Source organism: Phocoena phocoena, chromosome 7 (assembly GCF_963924675.1).
Source record: "Phocoena phocoena chromosome 7, mPhoPho1.1, whole genome shotgun sequence".
Classification (NCBI taxonomy): domain Eukaryota; kingdom Metazoa; phylum Chordata; class Mammalia; order Artiodactyla; family Phocoenidae; genus Phocoena; species Phocoena phocoena.
The window spans coordinates 81,913,780-81,940,556 of NC_089225.1; the positions used below are offsets into that span (position 1 = coordinate 81,913,780).

The following is a 26,777-nucleotide window of genomic DNA, read 5'->3' on the forward strand; positions in this document are numbered from 1 at the left end:
CTGACGACTTCAAAGCACGGCGATCCGGGGAGTAAATTCTAGCGGCTAGCATCTCCCGAATTCCAAATGCTTAAGGAAAACAGATGAGACAGCTTCGCATTTCTCTCAAGGTAAAATACATCATATATGGGAGTTTAAAAAAACAATTTAAAAAGCGCGATGGCTTTCGCTTTCAGACTTCCGTGAGCCTAATCGTGTAAAATCACATTTTCTTCCTTAAGAACTCTCGCGATATTTTCGTGGTCTTCTGCGGCGGGAACAAAACGGAAGCCAAGGCGCACTATGCGGCACGTCATCTGGCGGAAGTGAGGTCATAACCCAGAAGCCATGGAGAAGGAGAAGCGTGTTCACGCGTTCTGCTTGTAGTGGAGTGTGGAACATTTAGGCAACGTGATCTGGTTCTTTTTGGGAAGGTGGGCGCCCTGGTGCTTGGCCAGCCGCGGCGTTGCGGGCCTTTGGGGGCCGCAGATTTGATCTTTTTTCACTGATATAAGAGCTCGGCGGCGGGCCGCGCAGTTCCCTGACCCGTCCTCACCATGTTGGTGCTGTTTGAAACGTCCGTCGGCTACGCCATCTTTAAGGTAGGTGGGAGATTGAGCCGTTGGAGGGGGAAGGCAGGTGTTGGGCAGGAGAGGAGACGGAAAGACGTAAGGAGAGGACGACGGTGCTCAGGATCGCGTGGGTGCCTTTTGTGTCCCCCTGCTGTGAAGGAAAGGGGGAAGGCTTTGGGCCTGGGAGGCGCATATTTCGGTGAACACGTGGCCGCGCCGTTTGGGGCGCTGGGTTCAGTAAGAGGATTTGGCCCATTTAGGGAGGTGGACAGGAGCCGTATTCGAATTTTACAGGTTATGATAAGGAGTATGGGTTTTGTTCTGAGAGTTTTGAGGAATGATTGGAAGGTTTTAACAGAGGACTGACCTCACCTAATTTTGTCTATTAATGCACTTGTTTTGCTCTGTGCAGAATAGATTACGAGGGATGGGGTGCAAGAACGGAAGGAGGATATTTTTGCATTAATCTAGATGAGATGAAGTTGCTTGGGTTAAGGCTGGCATGGAGGGAAGGAAATATCAGGAGAAAATTAGAAGGTAGAACTGACGGGATTGGCTGGTTGAAGAATGCGAGGTTTGGGTTTAAGTAAGTGGGTTTGTGGTGGTAGGGAAGGGAAGAGAAGGTTTAGGGATTTGGGGGCTGGGAATGGGGAGGATACTAAAGAGTTGCAGTTTGGGTTGTGTGAAGCTTTTGATGTCTGTTAGACGTGGAGATACAGTGGTCATTTCAAATTTGAAACCCAGGGGGGAAATCTGAGCTGGATATAATCAACCTGAGTTTTGGGTTTTTTAATAAGGAAAGTTTGAAATTAACTTCAAGTTCATCAGCAAGGAAATAACTGAGCAATGGGACATTCGTGTAATAGGGTGCTGTTGAGATGATAGGAAGCATCAGGTAAATTGAGTCCTATCTACGTGTCGGACTCTTGGGTTCAACGAATATAGCAACGAAAAACAAATTTTTCATATGTACTGACAAGTCAAAAAATGCTAGGTAAACTATATATAGTGTGATTCTAGTTATAAATCAAACACCTGTGTGGTACGGGTGCAGAGTCTAGAAGGGTACATACCAAAATGTTTATTTGGGAAAGTTTTTCATTTTATTTTCCAAGTTTCTCTTTGACATTTGAAAATATACTTCTGTTTGCATGTTACATGAAATACTTGTTATTTTTAAGGAAACCAATGAGATAATTAAAAATTGAAAGCTGTTTTTGCTGCTTTTTCCTCTCATTAGAGTTGTCTGAGATTGTAGTATTAGCAATTTTAAGGGACTTTATAAAAGGCTTTGGAGCCCGGAAACGGGTCTGTTAGACTTTCCCCAGCTTTTTGCGGTCTTTTCTAAATTATTATTATTATTTTTTAATATTTATTTATTTGGTTGCAGCGGGTCTTAGTTACAGCAGGCACGCTCCTTAGTTGCGGCTCTCAGGCTCCTTAGTTGTGTCATGTGAACTCTTGGTTGCAGAATGCATGTGGGATCTAGTTCCCTGACCAGGGATTGGACCCCGGCCCCCTGCATTGGGAGTGCAGAGCCTTAACCACTGAGCCACCAGGAAGGTCCCTCTAAATTCTTAGAGTTCTGCACATGCCCCCAAATTCTCTTAGCCAGAGTAGTCTGTCATATTTTGAATCAGCATCTGTGGATGAATTTCATCCAAATTGATGTTACGTATACTGTCCTGACCTGGATGCTAAGAGGGGAGGGGTGACTGCACTGTCCAGTGGTTGCTTCTAACAGTGGGGAGGAGTCGGTTTAGCAATTGTATGGTTTCTAGACCTGGGTCATAAAGTATAAAGTCATATGATTTATTGATTTCTACTAATAAAGAGTATTCTCCATAAAAATAAGTCTTGAGTATTCTGTTGCAGTTTTTAATGTTGTTTATCTGCAAGTTACTGTTCAACATTGTTAAAAATTGTAGTTTATGTTTTATGTAATCTAATATTAGAGAAATAACTAAAGGCTTAAATATATTGAAATATTGCTTCATTTATAAGTATTTGGAGTTAGTAGCTGTTATTGATTCTTCCTGAATAAAATAGGCATACAGAGTATTCCGGAATTAGTGATGGTTGCACAAGTTTGTGAAAATTACTGAAAAGTAAATTTTACACCTTAAAGGGGTGAATATCATAGTACGTGAAATATCTATGTGTGTGGAGATATGCAATACAAGGTTATTAGCTCCCTCTCCCATAATCTTTCAAAATGCTGGGGTATAAAATTACCTTGGTTGCATAAAATTCATGCTTGAATAAGAATGCTTTAAGAAAGTTTTTCATACTTTTTTTAATCTCAGTTCACAGTGAGAAATACATTTTATATCATGACCCAGTATATGCACATCCATATATACAGTGATTCAAAAAGCATTTAAAACTTTCCAAAAAATGTTGCTTGTTAATAAAGTTATATATAAATGCAGAGACAATACCTAAAAAGAACTATTATTATTATTTGTAGAATATTGCAGAAACTCAAGCCTGTGTCCCTTATGTCACAGGGCACACAGAGTAAGACTAGATATTCTTCAGTCTTACTCATCCCAGACCTTTTGTAGCTGTGCTTCCCAGTATGGTAGCCACTAGCCACATACAGCTATTTAGCATTTGAAATGTAGCTAGTAAAGCTGTGGAGACGAATTTTAATTTGAATTCATTTAAATTCTTAGTAGTCATGTTGTACAGTGCTGCTGTGTAGCATAGTGTTGTGTGTTCCTTTATTTCTCAAGGGCTCGAGGAAGAGCTTTTTATGTGAATACCAAAGTTCCTATATAACATGATTACTAAGCAATAAGTTTTTCCAGCTTTATTGGGTATAACTTACATAGTATATAACTCACTTTTTGTAAATGTAAATGGGTACATATAGTACTTATTATAGTAAAACTAGCAAACAATGTAACAGTGGTGCCAAAGATTTTAGTGGTGACAATAGCTAAATTATTCATTCCATCTTAATCCAAAACGATAAAACTTAAAATGGATTTGCATATTAATGTTTCAGATTTCCTTGTCTGAAAATGAATGATTAAAAATTTGAGATAGATGTATAACAGAAAATGTAGCAATTATTTCTAATTCTGTTTTTGTTCAGACTTTATTAGTAATGTTCTTTTAAGTATGTTGTGCATGACTGGGAACATAAAGTAGCCAAGGTTTTGTTTGCCATAACAAAATCCTTGGAGACCTTTCAGTGGTCATGAATTAACATGATTCCTTTGTTGCTTTAACTTGAAATAATATCTCTTTAATATGCCAATTTTGTTATCCAAATGTTATCTTCAAATATACTTGCTTTTCAACTAGAAAAAATGTGAATTTTACTCCTGAGTCATATCCCCTATTTGCTACGTATCCTGTCAACAATCATTGAACTTTAGGTATGGTTAACTGCATACTGAGTAAACTACTACTAAAAATCACTACTCTTCTGTGAATTTCCTTTAACAAAAAAATAACTTTGAATTAAAGTTTCAGTGCATTCATGAGATTTGATGGAATGTCTTTGTATTCTAAAGTTTTCATGACATACAAAATAGAACTGTTAGTGGTTTGTAATTTTTTAATACAAAACCGTGTGCTTTGCAATTGTTTACTGCTTCATTACTCTGATTCCTGTTTTAACAGTTCTGTAAATATGTTTGATTCAGCTGTGTGTGGGATTAAATTTAAACAACACAATAAATCCTTAAAGTCATCTTGCCACTCTCATCTGACAGAAAATAAAGGTGTTGTGCAATATCGTGTTTCATCATGGAAATATGTACTAGGCTATAACTGGGTAATAAGTCTTAACTATGTAAATACTCTATGGTACTGTGGATTTGGTGAAATGTGGCTTGTCGGTAAAGTATAATTTTTAGTTGATCAGCAGCCTTTTTCCACAAGATATGTATAATATCTATAATACTATATTTCATCAAGTATAATACACCGTTATTTTACACTGCTAGTTAAACTGACCTGCCATCAATTGTAAGACAGCCCAATTTCAAGGATGTTAAATATGGGGGGAAATGGATTTTAGGATTGATCCTACCCTAGCTTATACTTGGGCAGCTGACTTATCACACAGTATTGGTGAGGGTGTAGGAAAATAAGAACTTTTATTCACTCTTGATTTAAGTGAAAGTAATAGAAGCTTTTGAAGGCATTTTGATAATACATATGTCAACATGCGTTTCTTATATGATCATTTAACTCCACTTCCAATAATTTGTCCTAAGAAATACAACATGTATACATACAAAACTATGTATATTTATCAATAAGGGCATAAATGATGGTATATTCATGCAATGCGATTCTTGTTAAAACCTAGAATTATGTCCACAATGTTAAGTGTTAACTGTATAGCACGATTCCTAAAAGTACGCATTAATAAAATGCAGCATAGACAGTCAAAAAGTCTTGAAGAATATATACCTAAATGTTAATGGCTGTGTTTCATAGATAAAAGTACCCCTTTTTTCCCTTGGCATGTTAAAATTTCTTACATAAGGATGTGTCTTAGAACTAATGGTATCTTAGTTTTAGAGAAATCCGTAATTCTTGTCAGGATGTTCATAGCAATAAATAACAATTTTTTTTTTTTAAGTATTTATTTATTTATTTTTGGCTACATGGGGTCTTCGTTGCTGGGCACAGGCCTTCTCTAGTCGTGGCAAGCGGGAGCTACTCTTCGTTGCTGTGCGCGGGCTTCTCACTGCAGTGGCTTCTCGTTGTGGAGCATGGGCTCTAGGCACGCGGGCTTCAGTAGTTGTGGCGCGCTGGCTCTAGAGCGCAGGCTCCGTAGTTGTGGCGCAGGGGCTTAGTTGCTCCACAGCATGTGGGATCTTCCCAGACCAGGGCTTGAACCTGTGTCCCCTGCATTGGCAGGCGGATTCTTAACCACTGCGCCACCACGAAAGTCCCTAAGAACAAATTTTATATTCCATAGAAAGTGGGCAAATAAATTCTTTTGATCTGTGAATATGACAGACTTTGTGAAGGGGTTAGGGAGCTCCTTAAAAATAGAAAGTTTTAAACAAATACCCAGCTAGATCTAAATTCCACCCAGTTACTCATTGGGCTACTTGATTTATTAGTTTGACCAAAAATTTATGCAGGGTAAGAAAACTGGTTATTTCAGAGAGAAAAATAGCTCCCACCACCCTCATTTTGCATGTACAATTGTACTTGAAGGGTATAGCTGTATATGCCTAAGCTGTGCAATTTAAAGAAAATTATTTTAAATATTTATTTACAGGTTTTGAATGAAAAGAAACTTCAAGAGGTTGATAGTTTGTGGAAAGAATTTGAAACTCCAGAGAAAGCAAATAAAATGTAAGTCATCTTGAAACTAAGAACTTAGCAGTTAACATTTAGAGGTTTTTGTTTTTGTTTGTTTTGTGTGTTTGTGCACCCCCCTCATGTAATATATCCATAACTTTTTGTTTTGAACTCACTTCAGGAATAATATTGGTATGAGCCCAATTATTAGATTCCTTATTTGGAGCATAGGCCATCTCAGCTAATTTGTATTAATTGCAGATGAGGTTGGACAGCACCTATTTTTGTAAGATATTTGAAAGCGTAAATTGATTGTGAATTAAGTATAAATTTCTGTTTAAAGTAATAACTGTCAAAAGCATGGGCTGCTAATTGATTTAACTTATAATTTCTCTAAGTTAGTGTTATTCAGGTGTTTTTGAACTTAATTCGTAGTTTATTTATTCTTTATGACCTGTATTTCCTAACTCCCTCTGACGTAGTAAAATAACTAGCTAGTAAATACTGGAAAGGTGTACCTTTGTTTCCCAAGGTCTCTGGACAGGAATATAGAATATAACCTTGATGCCCATTCTAAGAAAGGAGTGGTGGGAGAGAGAGCTGGCTTTTCCTCAAGGTAGAGTCAAGAAGGCTATTTCACCATCTGTGAATCACCCTGTGAAATATCCCATTTGGTGAGTGTGGTCCTAGGAAGGAGCCGACTGATCTCTTGATTATGTCCTTGGATGCCAAAGGGCATTTCATAATTCATCTGTTCGTGCTAATAAAAACTCACTAGAATAGAAGGAAACTACTCAAGCTTGCTAAAGAGTGTTGAACCCCAAGAGATGTCATACTAAATAATTAGGGAAACATGGTATACTGGAAAACCATGCTTCAGAGTAATGTGTAAAACGTGATTGCATTTTGCAAGTGTTGCTGTACGCCTATATATGCATTTATGCAAATATACAGAGATATGAACAAATGCCACTTCATATGAGTGGAAATGGGGTTAGGTGGGATAAGGTGAAATAATTGCTTTTTTCTTACCTCTTTCTATTGTTAAGTGTGCATTTAAGGTACCACCAGGGTGTTCCCTGACGAGGTGAGAAAACCTTGCTTAAGATAACATTATTTTAGGGGCTTCCCTGGTGGCGCAGTGGTTGGGAGTCCGCCTGCCGATGCGGGGGACACGGGTTCGTATCCCGGTCCGGGAGGATCCCACATGCCGCGGAGCGGCTGGGCCCGTGAGCCATGGCCGCTGAGCCTGCGCGTCTGGAGCCTGTGCTCCGCAACGGGAGAGGCCACAACAGTGAGAGGCCCGTATACCGCAAAAAAAAAAGATAACATTATTTTAGATACAGTGGAAGACTAGTTTTCCTTTTTAAAGGGCTATATGCTTTAGTTGTCTGAGTTAACTTGATTCGTTGTTGTCGATGATGTGTCCTTTTTGGACCTGAATTTACGTGATCTAACTCAAATATTCGTCACTACCACTGAGACAACAATGGATTAACTATGTGTTTGTTTTGATATAAAATAATGTTGCCCTGCACATAAGTGAGTAGGGAGGAAGAGGGTAAAGTAAGGGTAACAGGAATTAGATCTAACAATTAGTTATTTTTTAATGGAACCTGTACTGGATGCACAAATCAATGTCATGAGATTTCTGACGTAAGAGGGACCCTTACACCTTTTCTTAAGCCACTTCTGTGCTGTATAGTAAAAGGCATTTGTGTCTAACTTTAAGCAGCAGAGGTTATGTTGAGGCTTCAACATCTTTCCTGTCGTTTAGATGTGGCAGCAAACGTCTTTTCTGTTGTTCCAAGTTTCCTTCAAAACCTACAACCTCTATAATAGTTCAGCCATTACTAGCCTAACATTTAGAGAAATTGGTCATTTTATTGGTCATTTTAGAAGAATATCTAACTTTACACCAATGCCCAATGGCAGGAAAGTTTTTTATTGGTGTATGCTTTGGAAACAGTCCAACACCTCTTCTCCTAAATATGTGGCTTTTGCACAATCAGTGTGCCCCCATAACATTTTTTTTTTTCCCTTAATTCTAGAGTAAAGCTGAAACATTTTGAGAAATTTCAGGATACAGCAGAGGCATTGGCAGGTAAAGTCAAAGACTGGCTCTTTTGGTTTTTTAGATATTGGTGATTTGTCATCCTCATTAAAAGATTGTTTGCTTCAGTTGCCTGAGTTAACCCTATTCAATGTTGTCAATGATGCATTCTTTTTGGAACTGAATTTAAGTGATCTAACTCAAATTCGTCACTACCACTGAGACAACATTGAGTTAGCTTTTTTCACTATAGGGCTGGTTTTTTCCCTACATGTGATGAGAGGTGAGAAGTGGTTAAGTTGATCTCCCTGTGGAAACCAACAGCATAATGCTGAAGCACAATTCAGTAAAAGCTGTTCTACAAGGGATCAAGGTAATGTGGTCAAGTACACTGCTCTCTGATCATTTTAATCCAAGGGTAAAGTTGAGAATAGCCAGGATTTAGAGTTGGAATAATAATAAAACAGCTCTCCAGGTATTTACATTTTTAGTTTAAAAAAGCACAGTATTATTAAAAGATTTAAGAAAACTAGTAGAGGGGTGTGTGTGTGTGTGTGTGTGTGTGGTGTTTGTTTTGTTTAATACACAAACTACAGAAATGCATAAGAGTTTACCTGAAGGGGGCATGATTTTTTTATGATTTAGAAGAATGGATGGCTGTTATATCCTTCAGCTAGTCCTAGGGATGAGACAACAGACATGAGCAGGGTTTACTGACTAGGCTTGGCTTCAGTAGGCACTTGGTCTCATAATGTTCTTTTAATGCTAGGGAAAACAAGATCAGATATAAAACTCTAATCATGAATTTTCAGTTGCTTAAATTCTGTATCTCAGATCAGCCAACTACTTAGTGGTATAATTTGAAAATGAAGGACCATAAGGAAGAGTGTGGCTTAAAATTAAGCCATAAGATTCATTTGACTGAACCAAGTAATTTTGTTCACCAGCCACAGGAGAAGGGTATAGTTCTCTTATATAGTGAAAATTAAGAATCTTATTAAATATGTTGGAATATTAATGGGCCACCCCAACCTTGGCAGAGGGGTGAGCTGAAGGAGGAGCCAACGAGACCAATTTTCAAATTTTTAAAAATAGTTCTAGGGCTGCACACATCCAGTAATTGAAGTCTTATAGAGCCATAAAGCATAAATATGGTAATTTTTGCCTGGAAAAATTTTAAAAGATAGTTCTGTACATTACAGCTTTAAAAATAAATATGGGTAGAATTTTGGTAATATCCCAGGCAAGATTGTGTTAGCTATTCTCCAACTCTGGGGAGCATTATTCATATAGATTGATTTGAGTAGCTCCTCTTGGAGTTGGAAAGTGCTGCAGCTCTGATCTCAAGTGGCCCTTTTGGGAGGGGGCAGGTATTCCTTAAAATAATGTAAGATAAATGGAGAAAATAGCATGCTGGGTAAGAATTTAAAGTCAACCCCACACACACTCAATCTAAATTCCATGAGGGAGGAGATTGTGTTGTTCACCATCAAATCCCTAGCACAAAAATATTTTTGGGTAAATGAATGAAGGTAGTGAGCTCTGTCAGGAATCTAGTCATCGAAATCTACAATGCCTTTTCCCATCAGTTTTCACCAGAAAGTTGAACATCATCTTATTATTATTAAGAGAACAGAGTCCTTCCTGGAAATTAACTTCCCTCTCCCAGTTATAAGGCAGTTTTGACATGACAGAACTAGAACTAAGTGGTTGTAGATGTCAGGGAATACATTTAAAACCTGTAGCCTAGGGCTTCCCTGGTGACGCAGTGGTTGAGAGTCCGCCTGCCGATGCAGGGGACACGGGTTCGTGCCCTGGTCCGGGAAGATCCCACGTGCCGCGGAGCGGCTGGGCCCGTGAGCCATGGCCGCTGAACCTGCACGTCTGGAGCCTGTGCTCCGCGGTGGGAGAGGCCACAATGGTGAGAGGCCCGCATACCACAAAAAAAAAACAAACCTGTAGCCTAAGAATGAGTCCAGAGTGTGTCAACTTATAGTGGTCTCAGTAGCTAAAATGTGCCATTTGCATAGCAAGGTTTATTTTTACTCTTGGTTAGACTTGTAAGTTTCACATCTTACAAACAGCCACAGTAAGGTTTGGAGCCAGCCTAAATTCGGATGAAGGGGAAGACTGCTGAGGGATGCTGAATAGTGGCTAATAGAGAAGAGGGAAGATTCAGCTTCCCCTTATCCCTGTCACCATCTCTGTATACCATCTTTTTAAAATACATATAATGAAGAGTGATTAACAGGGAAGTTAAATGTTTGTGAATGTTAGAGTGGATCTAGAGTAGAAATTTTTTTACTTTTAAGAAATCTTAAAGGAGAACACTAGGTTAAAGTGTGAGTAAATGATAGGAAAGATTGAGAGCTAGAAGCAGGACATTGAATAAAATCTTTTAAATAGAAAAGATTAAACACTTGTAAGGAAAATACAGTTATTAGAGAAATGTATATTAGAAAGGAGTCAATGTTTTACAATATGTAAATTGTTAGAACTCAACAAAAGTAGCTTGAATCTTAGCTTCTTAGAGTGTAGAGACCTCTGTAAGATCTGTGTGGGTTTTGTCCTCACCTTTCATCTTCCAGATAGCAGATAAAATGCACTTGAAATTCAAATGATTGGGAATTTGAATTCCCAAGGAGGAAAGAGCAAGTACCTGGCTGATTAAGCACAAACTGCTGCCTGACTTAGAAATTGTGACAGACTTCCTGCCAGGCATGCTTTAAGTTCAGCCAAAACCCAGACAACTAGAAGAGGTATTAGTATTAATTAGTCCATATGGGTCTAAAGGGTCTAAGTATAGGTCTAAAGAAGGGTGAGAGTTACAAAGTAGCACATTTAGAGCTTGCCAGAAATGAAAACAGCCTCCAACTCAAATTGGCTGCCTTCAGTAGTAAGTTCTCAGTCGCTGGAGGTTTATAAGTTAGAGGCCTGTTGACACATCTGGATCAAGGATTAGCAAAAGTAAGACCTCCACTTGGACATACTTAAACTGTGGCAGAACCTTCAAAATGAATACACTCCTTTTTACCGGTCTTGACACGGTTTTTATGGTATCTCACAATCAGGCCAGTCGGTCTATAGTGACACAGGAGAGTGAATCAGTTTATCATTCCAAAACAGATTGTTTCTAACAACTTATAATTCTGAGTTCAGAAGGATTGTGTGACCATAGAGAAAGGAATGCTGGATCTGTTTTAACTCCTGGTTCTGGAGTGGAAATGAGGGTGGGAAGATCAGATGAGATTGTGAAATGTGTAACGTTTATCATTTCACTTCAGAAGTAATATTAAATTCAGCTCTTCTGAAAATAAGTGGGGTTTTTTTTCTTTATTTATAAAATTTAAATAAAATCTTAAGCTCTTACAGTTAAAGTTTTGAGTTAACTCTTTTGTTTTTCTTCCTAAAAAAGCATTCACAGCTCTGATGGAGGGCAAAATCAATAAGCAGCTGAAGAAAGTTCTGAAGAAAATAGTTAAAGAAGCCCATGAACCCCTGGCTGTAGCTGATGCTAAACTAGGAGGCGTCATAAAGGTAGAGTTATAATTTCCTTTTATGCCTGCTGATAAGAGCTCACCGTACAGCATAAAGACTACAAAGCCTAGCCTTTGCAATGAGTTGTTTATCATAAGTTCTCAGATTTGAATACTTGATCTTTTTCCCCTACGCTACATAATAATTGGTTTCCAATATGATTATCAAAACTAAGGTTATATAAGTGATGCCCCAAAATGATAACATTTTATATATATCCTGACATTTTTATTTAGTGACATTTTTTTCCCTTTCAACATAAATCACATTTCTTTTTTATTGTATGTGTTTATTAGAAAACTTTAGTAGGGAGTAGAATTGCTAAGGTTAAACATAAAGTGAGAATGGAAAGAAAGGCTGGATATGTAGGCTCCCAAACATGCAAGGCAGAAAATTTTAGAGGTCAGTTGCGATACTTTGTATGTATGTATGTATTTTTGGCTGCATTGGATCTTTGTTGCTGCGAGCGGGGGCTACTCTTTGTTGCGGTGCATGGGCTTCTCATTGCCGTGGCTTCTCTTGTCGAGGAACACAGGCTCTCGGCGCGTGGGCTTTAGTAGTTGGAGCACGCAGGCTCAGTTGCGATGCATGGGCTTAGTTGCTCTGTGGCATGTGGGATCTTCCTGGACCAGGGCTCGAACCTGTGTGCCCTGCTTTGGCAGGCAGATTCTTAACCACTGCACCACCAGGGAAGTCCCAGTTGCGATACTTTGATTTTCAATAGTTACAGTAGGTATTACAGTGCAAGTTCATGAACATACCTCTCATTCTTTTTCTTTTTTTTTTTTTTTTTTTCCTCTGGTACACGGGCCTCTCACTGTTGTGGCCTCTGCCGTTGCGGAGCACAGGCTCAGCGGCCATGGCTCACGGGCCTAGCCGCTCCGCGGCATGTGGGATCTTCCCGGACCGGGGCACAAACCCATGTCCCGTGCATCGGCAGGCGGACTCTCAACCACTGCGCCATCAGGGAAGCCCCTTTTTTTTTTTTTTAATTGAAGTATAGTTGATTTACAGTCCCCTCATTCTTGAAGTAAGGATCAATTCTAGGTGTTTGGAGGTAGGAAAGTGCTGAAGAGATTAGAGGGGGTTTTTTTATTTTGAGGTAGGATTGTGAATTAAATAAGTTCGTTAGGATAGATTATTTCTAATACCGTCAGGTAATTTAAGTTTTCAGTGATATCAATTTCTATCTTCATCCTTTGAAGTGCGCACAAGTCTTAGTTTATATTTTTCTGTTAAAAACGTTGAATTTTAGCATAATAAACATACAGAAAGGCACATGGGACAGCAAATTGCTGGCTGGTGGGATTATTAATATCTTTAATTTTTTCTTCTCAGTTTCTCCTTTTGAAAAACTTAAACACTGGTTGGTCTCTTGTATGCATACTAAATATTTGTTTCTTTAAATGTGATGCAACATACACAATTTTGCATGCTTGTCATTTGCATTTGTTGCAATAGAACTGTAGCTTTGTGTAGAGTTAGCAAATACACTGCAAAGTGGAAAAAACAAAGGCGTTCAGAACAGCTTCATCCTGTTTGCCTGGGGTGTGTAAAAACTTAAATTTTATAAAGATTTATGTATATGTGTACACATATACATTAACATTAAGTAGATTTGGAAGTACTTCAGGGATCCTAACAGTGGGGAAAGGGCCTAAGGCCAGAACTTGTGCTTTTCATTCAGTCCCCTTCCCTATAGTACTATTGATTAAAATCTTCTGTATGTATTACCTTTATAATTTTTATAAGAGGCTAAATAATGTAAGGTAGTAAAAGATCCCTCAAACCAACAAAAATAACAAAATTACTAGGTTAAATTGTATTTATCTATTTATGGCTTTGATTCATGTAGACAGGCTGCCTTCCCGGAAGCTTATACCAATTTCGACCTCTACCAATAGTATATTCAAGTGTTCTTCCCACAAACACGAGAAACTGCTTTTATGAAACTGAGAAATGTATACATTTAAATCAATGGTATTTTAGTATTTAAATAATTTTAGGAAAAGTTTAGTTCTTTATTTGATACAAATGTTCTTGTTCTTATAGGAAAAGCTGAATCTCAGTTGTATCCATAGTCCTCTTGTTAACGAACTTATGAGGGGAATCCGTTCACAGATGGATGGATTAATCCCTGGGGTAGAACCACGTGAAATGGCAGCCATGTGTCTTGGGTTGGCACACAGGTGAGATTTACTGGAAAATAGTCTTATTATTTTTATTTAATAAACAGTTATATAGCACAGTTCAAGGTATGTTACAAATACTATCTTAATCCTTAAGAATCTTATGAGGAAGGTAGTAATAGTATCCTCATTTAACAAATGAGGAAATTGATGCCCAAAGTCCATATAGCTGGTAAGTGATGAAGCCATAATTTGAACCCAGGCAGTTTGGCTCCATTGTTTGGGCTGTAAACCTGATGATAGGCATTCTCTACCTCTCTAGTATTAGATGCCACAATTCTTGGGCTTTCTTTTCTCTTTTACATCTCCTAAATCATTTGCTACCATTCCATCTACTTGCCATCTCCCTGAATTTCCTCATCTGGTAATGACCTCCTCTTCTGCTTTGTGTGTGTGGCTTGTTTTTGAGTTTTTTCTTGAGTTTTTATGAGGCAAAGAAAAACATTAACCTGTGATGTTTAGCCAGAGGTCCATTAGACCAGGAATTTCTGCTATACTGTGATATATATAATCCTGAAAAGCTTGGCATTCTTTGAAATTGCACTACAATAATAGAGTTTGTGAAATAAAAATAGGATTAAGGGTAAACCACTCAAAACCTAAGTAATCCTAAAAAAACCTTTGTAAGCTAAAAAAATGAACAGTTGAAAAGACATGTTTGGGACTTCCCTGGTGGTCCAGTGGTAAAGAATGCGTCCTGCAATGCAGGGGACTCGGGTTTGATCTGTGGTCAGGGAACTAAGATCCTACATGCCGCAGGGCAGCTAAGCCCAGTGTGCCGCAACTAATACCCAGCACAGCCAAAAAATAAAGGACATGTTAAATTTATATTACAGAAATACTACAGTAAACAAAGGTCTGGACCTTTGAACAAATAAAATATGAGCATAGATTAATGAAAGGGTTAAAGCTGAGTTACAGAATGAGCAAAATGCACAAAAGTCAGGAAAAACTTTGTAATAAACATTTCTAAGAGAGAACAAATAGCTAAACTGAGTTAGGGTCCAAATTTAAGATTAATTGGCGTTGTGCACAGCAGTAGTTCTCAATCAAGGGCAATCAGATACCCCTCAGAAGACATTTGGCAATTGGGGTGAGGCCAGGGATGTTGCTACACATCTGACAGTGCACAGAATAGACCCCATAACAAAGAACAATCAGGCCCACGGTGTTAATAGTGCAAAGATTAAGAAACCCTTATGTATAATATTGTTCCTACATGGCTTTCTTCTTTTCAGGTGTTACAGTGCTGTACTTATTTTTTTTTTCCAGTGGCATAAAGCATTAAATATGCTGCAAAAATCGTATGTGAACCAGTATTGTTTGAGCTACACAGCATTATCCTATTTATCATTCATAAATTAATTCATGTTTCAGAAATGTAGCAGGACAGATGTATTCGTTTTCTTTTTAAATGTGTATTTTTAGATCTTAAATATTGTATTCTTATTTAGCTGATGTTTCCCATGCATGAAAAAGGTAAACAGTGTAGCTCCAGGATAGGGATTCTGGTAAAAGTTTTTTTAAGATGTTAATTAAATGCTTTTCCCAAATGCTTTTTTTAGTGATTTATATTTTTCCCCCTTCTCCCCAGCTTGTCCCGATACAGATTGAAATTTAGTGCTGATAAAGTGGATACAATGATTGTTCAGGCAATTTGTAAGTATAGTACATGAGAGGACTAATCTGTTTGTCTCTTTGTTGTGGGTTTTTCCTACTGTTAAAATTGTATCTTTTATAATTGTTGAGGAAGAAAAGGGAGATGAGCTAGAACTTTTAGTAAGTAAATTGAAAAATGCAGAAAAGAAGAAAGGAAAAACGAACTATAATTTGACTAGTTGGATAATATGGATTACACTATTAATGTAAACTGATTGATTTCTCTTTTTCCATGAAAAATCATAAGACCATAAGTGGGATCTGTGTTGTGTTTTATTTTGCTTTTTTCACTTGTAGTTTATAATAGGTCATTCGCCCATGTCATTGGATGATTTTTGGACATCAAAGTCTTAACGATTTCCAATTTTAAAAATCCCTTTAAACAGCGATTGTATTTGTAGGTGTATATACCCAAAGAACTGAAAGCAGGTACTCAGATACTTATGCAGCTATGTTCATAGTAGCATTATTCACAGCCAAAAGGTGGAAACAACCCAAATACCCATTAACAGATGAATGGATAAAAAAAATGTGATATATACATACAATGGAATATTATTCGTCCTTAAGAAGTTCTAATACATGCTACAACATAGATGATTTTTAAACGTTATGCTAGGTGAAATAAGCCACAGGCAAGAAGACAGATATTGTGTGATTCCACTTATGAGGTACTTAGAATAGGCAAATTCATAGAGACAGTAGAAGAGATTACCAGGGGCTGGGGAGGTGGGGACGAGGAGTTATTATTTCATGGGTACAGAGTTTCAGTTTGGGTTGATGGAAGAGTTCTATAAATGGATACTGGTGGTGGTTGCACAGCATTCTGAATGAATTTGAGTCATTGAAATGTACACTTGACAATGGTTAAAATGGTAAATTGATATTTCATCACAAGTTTTTTAAAAATCCTTTTAAGTTCCTATTTTCTTTTTCATTTTAATCTACTGCAGCCCTGTTAGATGACTTAGATAAAGAACTAAACAACTACATTATGCGGTGTAGAGAATGGTATGGCTGGCATTTCCCTGAATTAGGAAAAATTATTTCGGATAATTTGACATACTGCAAGTGTTTACAGAAAGTTGGTAAGTAATTTGATCCTTTAAGGCATTGAAAATAGCGATTTATTTTTATTTATTCATTTCACTGTGACTCATTTAAAACATGAGTTACAGTGGGTTTTTTTCTTAAACTTCCAAGATATTTTTATGTCTTGCAGGTTTGGGGAGTGTAACCATATTAATATCCGTTAGAGTTCAGGAACAAAATTAACTTTGATTTCGATGGCCTGTGCAGCAGAGAACATGGTTCTCTAATTTGGTTTTTCTTTCAAAAAAAAAAAAATATATATTATTTATTTATTTATTTTTGGCTACGTTGGGTCCTTGTTGCTGAGCACAGGCTTTCTTTTAGTTGCGCTGAGTGGGAGCTACTCTTTGCAGTGCACAGGCTTCTCATTTCGGTGGCTTCTCTTGTTGCGAGCACGGGCTCTAGGCACATGGGCTTCAGTAGTTGTGGCACTCGGGCTCAGTAGTTGTGGCTTGCAGGCTCTAGAATGCAGGCTCAGTAGTTGTGGCACACAGGCTTAGTTGCACCAAGGCATGTGGGATCTTCCCGGACCAGGGCTCGAACCTGTGTCCCCTGCATTGGCAGGCGGACTCCTAACCACTGTGCCACCAGGGAGCCCCTAATTTGGTTTTTCTGGAAATGGTTTCTTATGGTTAATGGTTTCTTATGGTTAATGAAATTACCATTAATAAGGACAACTGTGGACTGGGGGTATCCTGCAATATATTAATAATAATTAATATTAAAAATAGTATTGCTATCTATACTGTTAGTGTTAAATTGTATACTATTAGTACAGCAATATTAGTAGAAGAACGTAGAGGATTGTTAATAAATATGAGTTACTTGGCTCATATTATATTATCATATTACTACCCCTAAGAATTCATGGCCCTAGCTTCAGTATAACCTTAGCTACAAATTGTCTATCACAGTATTGTAAGTCCTGTTTCATGGTGTATTTTGTTTTTTTTGTTATCTGTAGTTTTTTGGAGGGAGGTGGTGGGGAGAAAAATCAAGCCTTTATATGAGGAAAGTTACTAGGTCAAACTTGTTCGCTTTTTGTTTTGTTTAGGCATCCTTTTCATTGGCTTATCTCTACTTTTTTTTTTGACTGTTTGGTGGATTTTATATAATTTGTTGAAGAGTGATTCTCCCTCATCCTCTGCAAACATTCCATAGGCGATAGGAAGAATTATGCCTCGGCCACACTTTCTGAATTACTGCCAGAAGAGGTTGAAGCAGAAGTGAAAGCAGCTGCAGAGATATCTATGGGAACAGAGGTTTCAGAAGAAGATATTTGCAACATTCTGCATCTCTGCACTCAGGTAAACTATACACATAGGGAAACTAGTTGTGGTACCAGCTCTGTAATTTCTGATGGCAATGATGATTTTTTAATGTATTGTTCACCTGATAAATAAATATGAGGGTGTTCAGTCACTACCTCATCTGATGCCATCTTGATTTATACTTGGGGAGATATATACTAAAATGAAGTTAAGAGTACTGTCTAATTTATATTGTTAGCATTATCTGAATAATAAATCCATTGAAAAGGCTGAGAAGTATAGCTTCATTTATTTAATTCTAACTTTTATGTTTGTAGCCTGTATTTTTTCTCCCTCTCATTTGAAGATAGCTATATGAGAATCACGGGATGACAGAAATGTCTAGCCCTTGGAGTGTTTTAAAATAACAGTAATATTGATTAACATTATTTTTAGCCAGTGTATTAGCTTGTTTCCATACATTATCTTATAAGATCTTCACAACAGCCCTTTTATAGGAAACTGAGGTAAGAAATGGTTAATTTTCTCAGGTTGTACAACTGCTCTATGATAATTTGGGACTCCAATGTTTTAGACATGTGAATTTTATACTATTTTTACTCTTGTCATTTATGACTTATTCATTCTGTTCCCTACACCAGGTGATTGAAATCTCCGAATATAGAACCCAGCTCTATGAATATCTGCAAAATAGAATGATGGCCATTGCACCCAACGTTACAGTCATGGTTGGTGAATTAGTTGGAGCACGGCTTATTGCTCATGCAGGTGATGATTTTAATGTAATTTGTAAACATCGGTATTGAGAGTTGAGTTGTTTTCTAGGTAGGATTTTTTTTCTTTTATCTTTAAACTACACTTATTAAAGTAATTCTAGGTAATAAATAGAAGTAAATGGTATATTTGTGAGGACTAAGGCCCAGGTGTTCAATGATGATTTTTATTTGTATGCCTGATTTCCTTTCGGATAATGAAGGCATCTTTAGTCACTGCCTCTTCTGAGACACCTGTGGTTCCTTGTCAAAAGTTTGTTATGGTTAATTAGAACAATCAGATGAATGCAGGAGGATGAGATCAGTTAGTATAGGCTTACCTCGTTTTATTGCACTTAACAAATACTGCCTTTTTTAAAAATTCAAAGTTTGTGGCAGCCCTATGTAGAGCAAGGCCATTGGCATCATTTTTCCAACACCATTTGCTCACTTCATGTCTCTGTGCCACATTTTGGTGATTCCCACAATAATTCAAACTTTTCCATTCTTACATTTGTTAACATTGATCTTTGGTCAGTGATCTTTGATGTCACTACTACAACTTCCTGAAGGTGAGTATATGTTTGTTGAATTTTAAACACGTATCTAGTGGTTGAGCAACTGCATTAAAATTGATGTTTTCTGGGGAAATCCTTGGCGGTCCAGTCGTTTTGACTCCACGCTTCCACTGCTGGGGGCCCGGGTTCAATCCCTGGTCGGGGGACTAAGATACCACAAGCCGCGTGGCCAGGCCAAAAAAAAAAGAGAAAGAGATTTTTTTTTTAATTGTTTTCTGACAGAAAATCAGTGCAGCACATCTAACAAAGCATCAACTTTAATACCTAATTATTGTGCTTATATTTCCTCGTCCATATCTTTTTTTTTTTTTTTGGCTGCGTTGGGTCTTCATTGCTGCCCACGGGCGTTCTCTAGTTGCGGCGAGCGGGGGCTACTCTTTGTTGCGGTGCGTGGGCTTCTCGTTGCAGTGACTTTTCTTGTGGAGCACAGGCTCTAGGCGTGCGGGCTTCATTGCTCTGCGGCATGTGGGATCTTCCCGGACCAGGGCTCGAACCCATGTCCCCTGCCTTGGCAGGTGGATTGTTAACCACTGTGCCACGAGGGAAGTCCTCCTCATCCATATCTTAAACGAGGGGTAAATAAAGTGTAAGAAGTTTATCACATAGATCTACTGAGATGTCCTAATACTAAATTTTCACTTTATTTATCTGTATGTCTTTTCATATCTATAGTAGTAGGATATCTGATGTCTAAAATAAATCTCAGAAAAATAGGGGCTAGATGGGGTGGTGTCTGTGAATACATGTGTTTTTATCTCTCCCATGGTATGCTAATGAAATGTGAAATAGTAATACCATCTCTTCAGGCAAATAAGTAAAATTGAACAAGTAACCTTCAACTTGTCATAGACATTCATCACAGACCTCTGCTTGTGGTGGTAATGGATGAATCACAAATGCTGAGATATCAGGAATTTGGGGTAATTCCAGACTATAGAATCCTGTATTATATCAGATTTTTATTTACTCTGATGGCTATAATATTAAGACTATAGGTCTTTTTAATATATGGAACTTTCAAATACTTGCAAGTACATTCCTGGTAACTACTTCTTTTCTTTTGAAGGTTCTCTTTTGAATTTGGCCAAACATGCAGCTTCTACAGTTCAGATTCTTGGAGCAGAAAAGGCACTCTTCAGAGCCCTCAAGTCTAGACGAGATACCCCTAAGTATGGTCTCATTTATCATGCTTCACTTGTAGGCCAGACAAGTCCCAAACACAAAGGAAAGGTCAGTTACGGTTTTCCTGGAGTAGGCCTTTCTTTCCTCCAAACCATTTTCCTCCTACTGTTTCTTTTTCATCAAATAGAGAATGGTGAATTCTTTAAATAAACACTTATGTACACTGAAAGAAAAGGTTAGAAGAAAGTGTTATTGCTTGCTGTTACTATTTTTCTAGACTCCACCCATTGGTGGGGACAGGGACGGCACATCAAGTTTTCTGTGTGGCAGGAAACCAATTTAACATCAATATTTATGACCTATAAAAAATAATAGCACATACACTGTGCTAACACTTGATAGGACTTTAGTGAATCCTCTTAATAGCCTTATGAGTTGTAGGTGTCTATTTTACAGAGGAGGAAACTGAGGCTTAAAGTACTTTCAAGCTTTTTACAGGATACATAGTTTAACAGGAATTGAAATGTTATAAAATTCAGAGCAGAGTGATGAGGCAGATAAAGGATTCAGTAAAATAAAATGTTAGTTAAGCTTGCGGGGGCTGGGGGCTATACTTAATCTGGATGATCCCATGGTGTAGGACTAATGTCACATAGTAGAAACTAAGGGAAGATGGAAGAATGGTTTGAGCTAGTTTTAGACATAAGCTACTACAATATCTTTTCATCCAACAAAATAATGGTGGTTGTGTATATAACCAGTTAGCCATCATTCTGTGGCAGAGATTCAAATAGAAGATTAAGTGGCTTGAGTTGTATGGTTTACAATACTTTTGTAACTCCTGATTTTTCAAAAATCCTAGAGTGAATTGTAGAGTCAATGATTCATCTGTAGTATTCTCATGAATAAATTATTGAGAGAATTTTTTATATCTCATCTTGGAGTATAGTTTGAATGCCTCTAATTTCAAGTTCTCTATTAGATTTCTCGGATGCTGGCAGCCAAAACTGTTTTGGCCATCCGGTATGATGCTTTTGGTGAAGATTCCAGTTCTGCGATGGGAGTTGAGAACAGAGCCAAATTAGAGGCCAGGTTGAGAACCTTGGAAGATAGAGGGGTAAGAATCACACCCTGCATATTGCAGAAGTGTTACCTGTCAAAAGTTAATAAACCATGAGTAGTTTATGTACTTTTTCATTTCATTTGCTAACCAGTTTTACTCTTATGATACATTTTAGTATGTCTAATATATTCTTTTTCTGCCTGCTCTTAACAGTTTACCTAATATATACTAAGAATTGACATACTACCATATATATTATAAAGAGATTATGTCTTAGAAAACTATTAATGATTTTTCTTTTCTTAGATACGGAAAATAAGTGGAACAGGAAAGGCATTAGCAAAAGCAGAAAAGTATGAACATAAAAGGTGAGTGAGTACATTTGGGAGAGCATGAATGAACAATTTTTGCTTATTTAAATGTTAATTGTTGACAGTTTTTTTGTTGTTGTTTAAAACAACTAAGTATCCCCCTAATTTATTTCTTTGCCATTTACAGTTTTCCATATTCATGTCTAGGGTTGTTTTTTTGGTTTTTGGTTTTTGGGTTTTTTTTGCGGTATGCGGGCCTCTCACTGTTGCGGCCTCTCGCGTTGTGGAGCACAGGCTCCGGACACGCAGGCTCAGCGGCCATGGCTCACGGGCCCAGCCGCTCCACGGCATGTGGGATCCTCCCAGACCGGGGCACGAACCTGTGTTCCCTGCATCGGCAGGCGGACTCTCAACCACTATGCCACCAGGCAAGCCCCACGTCTAGTTTTTAATCATATACACATTTTTACGTTGTTGCAATAAGTACATATAATATATTTGTTTTGGCCTTTTTCCTTAATATTTAATTTACTCATTTTCAGATATTGATAATAAATATTTTTCCTTCATAGTTCCTATATAGTATAACATTTATCGAAACCAAAGTCCATTCAGAGTTAAGTCACAGGGAAACCTGTTTTTTTTTTAAAAAGAGTCAAAAGACAAAGGAAAAGTCTAAAAGTGGCTAAGAGGCATGATAAGTATTCAGACCTCACTATGAAATTACAAAAGATACTTGTGGGGAGTGGTGTTTTTGTTACTATTTGAGATAATGTTCAATACTGATGAGGTTGCAATGATAGAAATAGAATGTGGAAAAGAGATTGACGGTATATGTCAGCCTTAAAAACATTTCTAGTCATTAATCCATAAACTGCTTTTAGGACTTCTTACAGTCCTTCAGTAAAATCTTATAAGTGGGCAGGGAAAGCAATATAGTAACATCTCATTATAAATATGTATTTAGATATATGTTTTAGTATACACATTCATAAAAATTGTTTTCCTTTATTCTGGAAAGAAACCAAATGTATTCAGTTATGGGCATTAATTAACATTTACTTTTATATTGTGAATTTTCTAAGATCTCTACAATGACCATGTATTTTATAATTTTTAAAGCCTAATTTGTTGTGTTTAGTTGAAAAAAATGTGGATCTTTGTTTTGGGGCTTTGTTTTTGTTTTTCTTTTTTTTACAGAAAGTCAAAAGTTAATAACACATATATCTGGGAGAGACCCAGGAGAACCTAGTCACTACTTTGTTTCTTAAGTTATAAATGTTTTTAACCTATAAAAGTTAACAGCCGTGAGCCTGCAAGATAGCTTAATAGAACATTCCTTAGCTTGTTTTGAACAATGTTTTAATGTTCCCATGCCATTATGCTTATGACTTTAAACACATGTGCTTAAAGCACCAATTATGAGGTTTAGTTCACATTTTTGGCATGCAGTACTTTAATTTTTTTCTACTTTGTTAGAACAAAAGCAAACATTTGGGTTTCAAGGAATCTTTATCCATATCTATCCCTTCTTGTTCCTCTGCTGCTTGGAATCTTGTGATGGAGTATTCTGTATTAAATTTGATTTAGGGTTTTTGTTTTGTTTTTCATTGAATTGCCCAGTGTTCTAAAACTCGAATTGGTTCAGTTTTTACTTTCTAGTGTAATCATTTGGTATAAAGAGATTTCCTCCATTTTTTCCCCTATGCTGATTGACTATTTTTCTATACTATAGTCACTACACTGATTACTAAAACAATTCATTTAGCTCACCACTTCTCTTGAAGTGTGAAGTGTGACCTACTGTTGACACCTCTTTACCTTTTGGAGACTTTTTCATAAACTGCCCTAAAGCCACTAAAATGAAACAGCATTGTATGTTTGTGTAAGTATTACCTAATGACGTTTCCTTTTAAATCTCTTTAGAATTATTTGATTACTGATATTTGTAGGGATTTTATAAAATTCTATGGCTCTTTCAGTGAAGTGAAGACTTATGATCCTTCTGGTGACTCAACACTGCCAACCTATTCTAAAAAACGCAAGATTGAACAGGTAGACAAAGAGGATGAAGTGGTTGAAAAGAAGGCCAAAAAAGCCAAGGTTAAAATTAAAGGTTAGTTTGAATTTTTTTAAATGTCATTTATACTCTTATTCCTTAAGAAGTACAGACTTCATAAATCTTAGGAAAGTACATACCACTGAACTTTATTGCAAAACCATCCATATTGAAAGCTAATGGTGTTTTAATAAACCATCATGTTCTCTGGGAATAGTTAGGATATTGTTAAATTTATCATGATTCATAGAGGAATGTGAGAAGTGCCTCTTTGAATATGTAGGATTATTCTAAGTGTACTAAAACTTTAGTTTCTACCATCTGAACTATTTTGAGAATCAGCTTAAAATGGAAAAAAAAGGTATGTGGTTTCTAAATTAGTTGTTGTTATATATATAGTAGAACATAGAATTGATGCAGCACTACTTTTCGTCATTGTTTCTGTTACATGGAAAGGACTAGAGTAATAACTGGGTAGCCTGCCAACAGAGTGATAATATTTAATAGGTGCTCACCAGTGAACTAGGCTCTCTTGCAAAGTTGATAACTGAGCTCCCCCATTTATTAGCTGTACCTGTGTTGAGTTGCCTACCAGCTGGTCTAGCAAGAAAGGCATTAAAGCAATGACTGATATAATTTTGGGTTTCTAAATAGCTTAGTGGTCAAAAATACTATCAGCAAATGTGGACTCCTGCTCTGGGTAAAGAAAATATAAACAAGTTATTTATTTAAGTGATTCTATTTCCTTACTGAACAATAAGGAGATCCCTAAACCCATCAGTAACATTTGAAACACCCAACTCCAGATTTGTATCTTTACTCATATATCCATTAAGCTTTTCAAACTTAACATTCCTGGACCCTTGCCACTCCCAACCTGTGGCTCCATAATATTCTCCATCTTATAAATGGCAGTTCTAGTTGCTTTGGCCTTTAACACTGACTCTTCTTATAACCCAAGTCTATTCTGGCAGCAAATCCTCTTAATTCTACTTTTTTTTTTTTAAAAATTTTTTTTGTTTGGTTGCGCCAGGTCTTAGTTGTGGCAGGTGGGCTCCTTAGTTGTGGCATGCGAACTCTTAGTTGCGGCACACATGTGGGATCTAGTTCCCCAACCAGGGATCAAACCCAAGCCCCTCTGCATTGGGAGCGCAGTCTTAACAACTGTGCCACCAGGGAAGTCCCTTAATTCTACTTTGGAAGTGTATCTAGAACTGAACCACTTATACCCATCTCTGTTATTCTTAATGTAGTAGCTTCAGTGGCACCCCCATTAGCTCTCTGATCTAATTCTACTCCTTGCTCACTCTGCTCCAGCCACATTGGATTCCTTGCTATTCCATGAACCCGCCAACCCCCCTTCCTTCCTAAAATAACCTTAGCATTTGCTCTTCTCTTTACCTGAATATTTTCCCTTAATATAGGTGCATAATTCACTCCCTTCCCTCTTTTATTTTATTTTTATTTCTTTTTAATTCCTTGGCCACACGGCATGTGGGATCCTAGTTCCTCGACCAGGGTTTGAACCCCCGCCCCCTGCAGTGGAAGCATGGAGTCTTAACCACTGGACCGCCAGGGAAGTCCCCTCCCTTCCCTCTTTTAGGTATCTGCCTAACTATCCTGTCTAAAATGTCCACATGTATTGCCCTCCTCAGTGTTCCTCTTCTTTATCCTTAGGACTGTTTACTATGTAATATAGCATATCTTTTTTTCTTTTTTTGGTCTCCATTCTCCTACTAAAGTAAAAGATTCATAAAAGCAGGAATTTTTGTCTGTGTTGTACCTTGCTGTATCTCTAGTTGTCTAGAACAAGCCCTGGTGTATAGTAGATACAAAGTAAGTATTTGATCAATGAATTTCTAATGATAGCAACCAATTATTAAGTCCTCATTCTAATGTGCCAAGCATTCATGCTAAGCATTTTGCATAAATTTTCATGTGTTAAATCATTAAATCCTAGAAATTGTCCAGTGAGGTAGACATTACTAAATTTTATAAGGATGAGGAAGTTGAGTTTAATAAAGGTTGTTAAATGACTTACTCTGGGTTTCAACAGGTTGGATAAACCCAAGTCTCCTAACTCCAAACTCCTATTAATCATTTCTAATATAATTGACTAGTCTTCCCAAAAAAGTGGGTTTGGTAATCAGATGATTTGTTTTAATCCTGATCTCTCTATATAGCTACATGATCATGAGAAATTTACTTCTCTGAGTTTTCTATCATTTAGAAAGTTAGTAGTAGTATACTAGGTAGATATTTGAAGGATCTTTGCAATTATAAAATTATGTAATAAACATTGGATAGTTGACCTGAATGACAGGAAAAAACTAAGACTCTCAAAGGGGTTTTGAGGGAGAGAAGTCTGATACAATGTTAATTGTAGTATCTTTACACTTAACCTTATTCAGTTGAAGAGGAGGAGGAAGTAGTAGAAGTAGAAGAAGATGTAGTAGAAGTGGTGGAAGAACAGGAGACATCTGTGAAGAAAAAGAAGAAAAAGGACAAAAAGAAACACATTAAAGAAGAACCGCTTTCTGAAGAAGAACCATGCACCAGCACAGCAATTGCTGTATGTTTGTTTTTAATTACCAATACTTTATTGACATGGGCAGGGTTTCTATATTTTATTCTACTCTGTATATTAGAAATGAACAGGTAGTTTTTAAAAAATGGTTTCATTGATAAGGAAGTACAACAACATTGTTGTGTTTATATTATAAAGGGCCATTTCCTAAACCTAGAACCTTATTGCAAAATGGGTTTTGTTTAAGGGTGGAAAAGAACATCATTTGGTACAGGTGATAAAGGTGATTTTATATTTTTAGATTTTAGTCTTTGCTCCAAACTTGTTTTCCAGGGAAATAGAATAGACCTACTTTGCTTTTTATGAGGAAAAGCTGTTTTTAATCACTCATACATTTACAGGTCTTTCAAAAGCATTCTTGTTGGTTATTTTCAGAGTCCAGAGAAAAAGAAGAAAAAGAAAAAAAAAAGAGTTAATGAGGACTAATGGAAGGAACCATTCTTTCAAAGATTTCTTAATTGAATCACCTGGATACATCATGCTTAATATTCAGTCAGAAATACATCAGAGATGCTCTCTAAAATAATCAGTGGGAGGTTGGATGAAACAAAATGATTAATCATCAATAGCATTTCATACCTATTTGTGTCTTAACATCACATCAACTGTGTTAATTTTATTATATCATCATTTCTTAGAATATTTGTTATACAAATAAAAATATTTTCTTTGT

At 37.1% G+C, this 26,777-nt stretch overlaps 1 protein-coding gene and 4 non-coding genes across 6 annotated transcripts; all 5 read left to right on the forward strand.

Moving 5' to 3' along the window:
* The first annotated feature begins 308 nt into the window (after window positions 1–308).
* Window positions 309–26,777, forward strand: NOP58 (NOP58 ribonucleoprotein). Of its 2 annotated transcripts, none has more exons than XM_065880434.1 (15): window positions 309–581; window positions 5,809–5,885; window positions 7,883–7,935; window positions 11,300–11,421; window positions 13,474–13,610; window positions 15,205–15,269; window positions 16,223–16,357; window positions 17,523–17,668; window positions 18,274–18,400; window positions 20,029–20,192; window positions 21,067–21,201; window positions 21,454–21,515; window positions 23,441–23,574; window positions 25,953–26,089; window positions 26,480–26,777. In XM_065880434.1, exons 1-15 carry the CDS (start codon window positions 537–539, stop codon window positions 26,528–26,530), a joined length of 1,590 nt encoding a protein of 529 aa, XP_065736506.1. In that variant the 5' UTR covers window positions 309–536; the 3' UTR covers window positions 26,531–26,777. The 2 variants fall into 2 exon arrangements, with proteins under 2 accessions (XP_065736506.1, XP_065736505.1); XM_065880433.1 differs by having other exon boundaries at window positions 346–581; window positions 25,929–26,089; window positions 26,480–26,530.
* LOC136126171 (small nucleolar RNA SNORD70) lies at window positions 7,237–7,325 on the forward strand. Its single transcript, XR_010656067.1, has one exon. It is a non-coding gene; the product is annotated as a small nucleolar RNA SNORD70 (small nucleolar RNA).
* On the forward strand, window positions 8,032–8,118 carry LOC136126170 (small nucleolar RNA SNORD70). The gene has a single exon (XR_010656066.1). It is a non-coding gene; the product is annotated as a small nucleolar RNA SNORD70 (small nucleolar RNA).
* LOC136126183 (small nucleolar RNA SNORD11B) lies at window positions 17,719–17,804 on the forward strand. Its single transcript, XR_010656076.1, has one exon. It is a non-coding gene; the product is annotated as a small nucleolar RNA SNORD11B (small nucleolar RNA).
* On the forward strand, window positions 18,556–18,639 carry LOC136126182 (small nucleolar RNA SNORD11). The gene has a single exon (XR_010656075.1). It is a non-coding gene; the product is annotated as a small nucleolar RNA SNORD11 (small nucleolar RNA).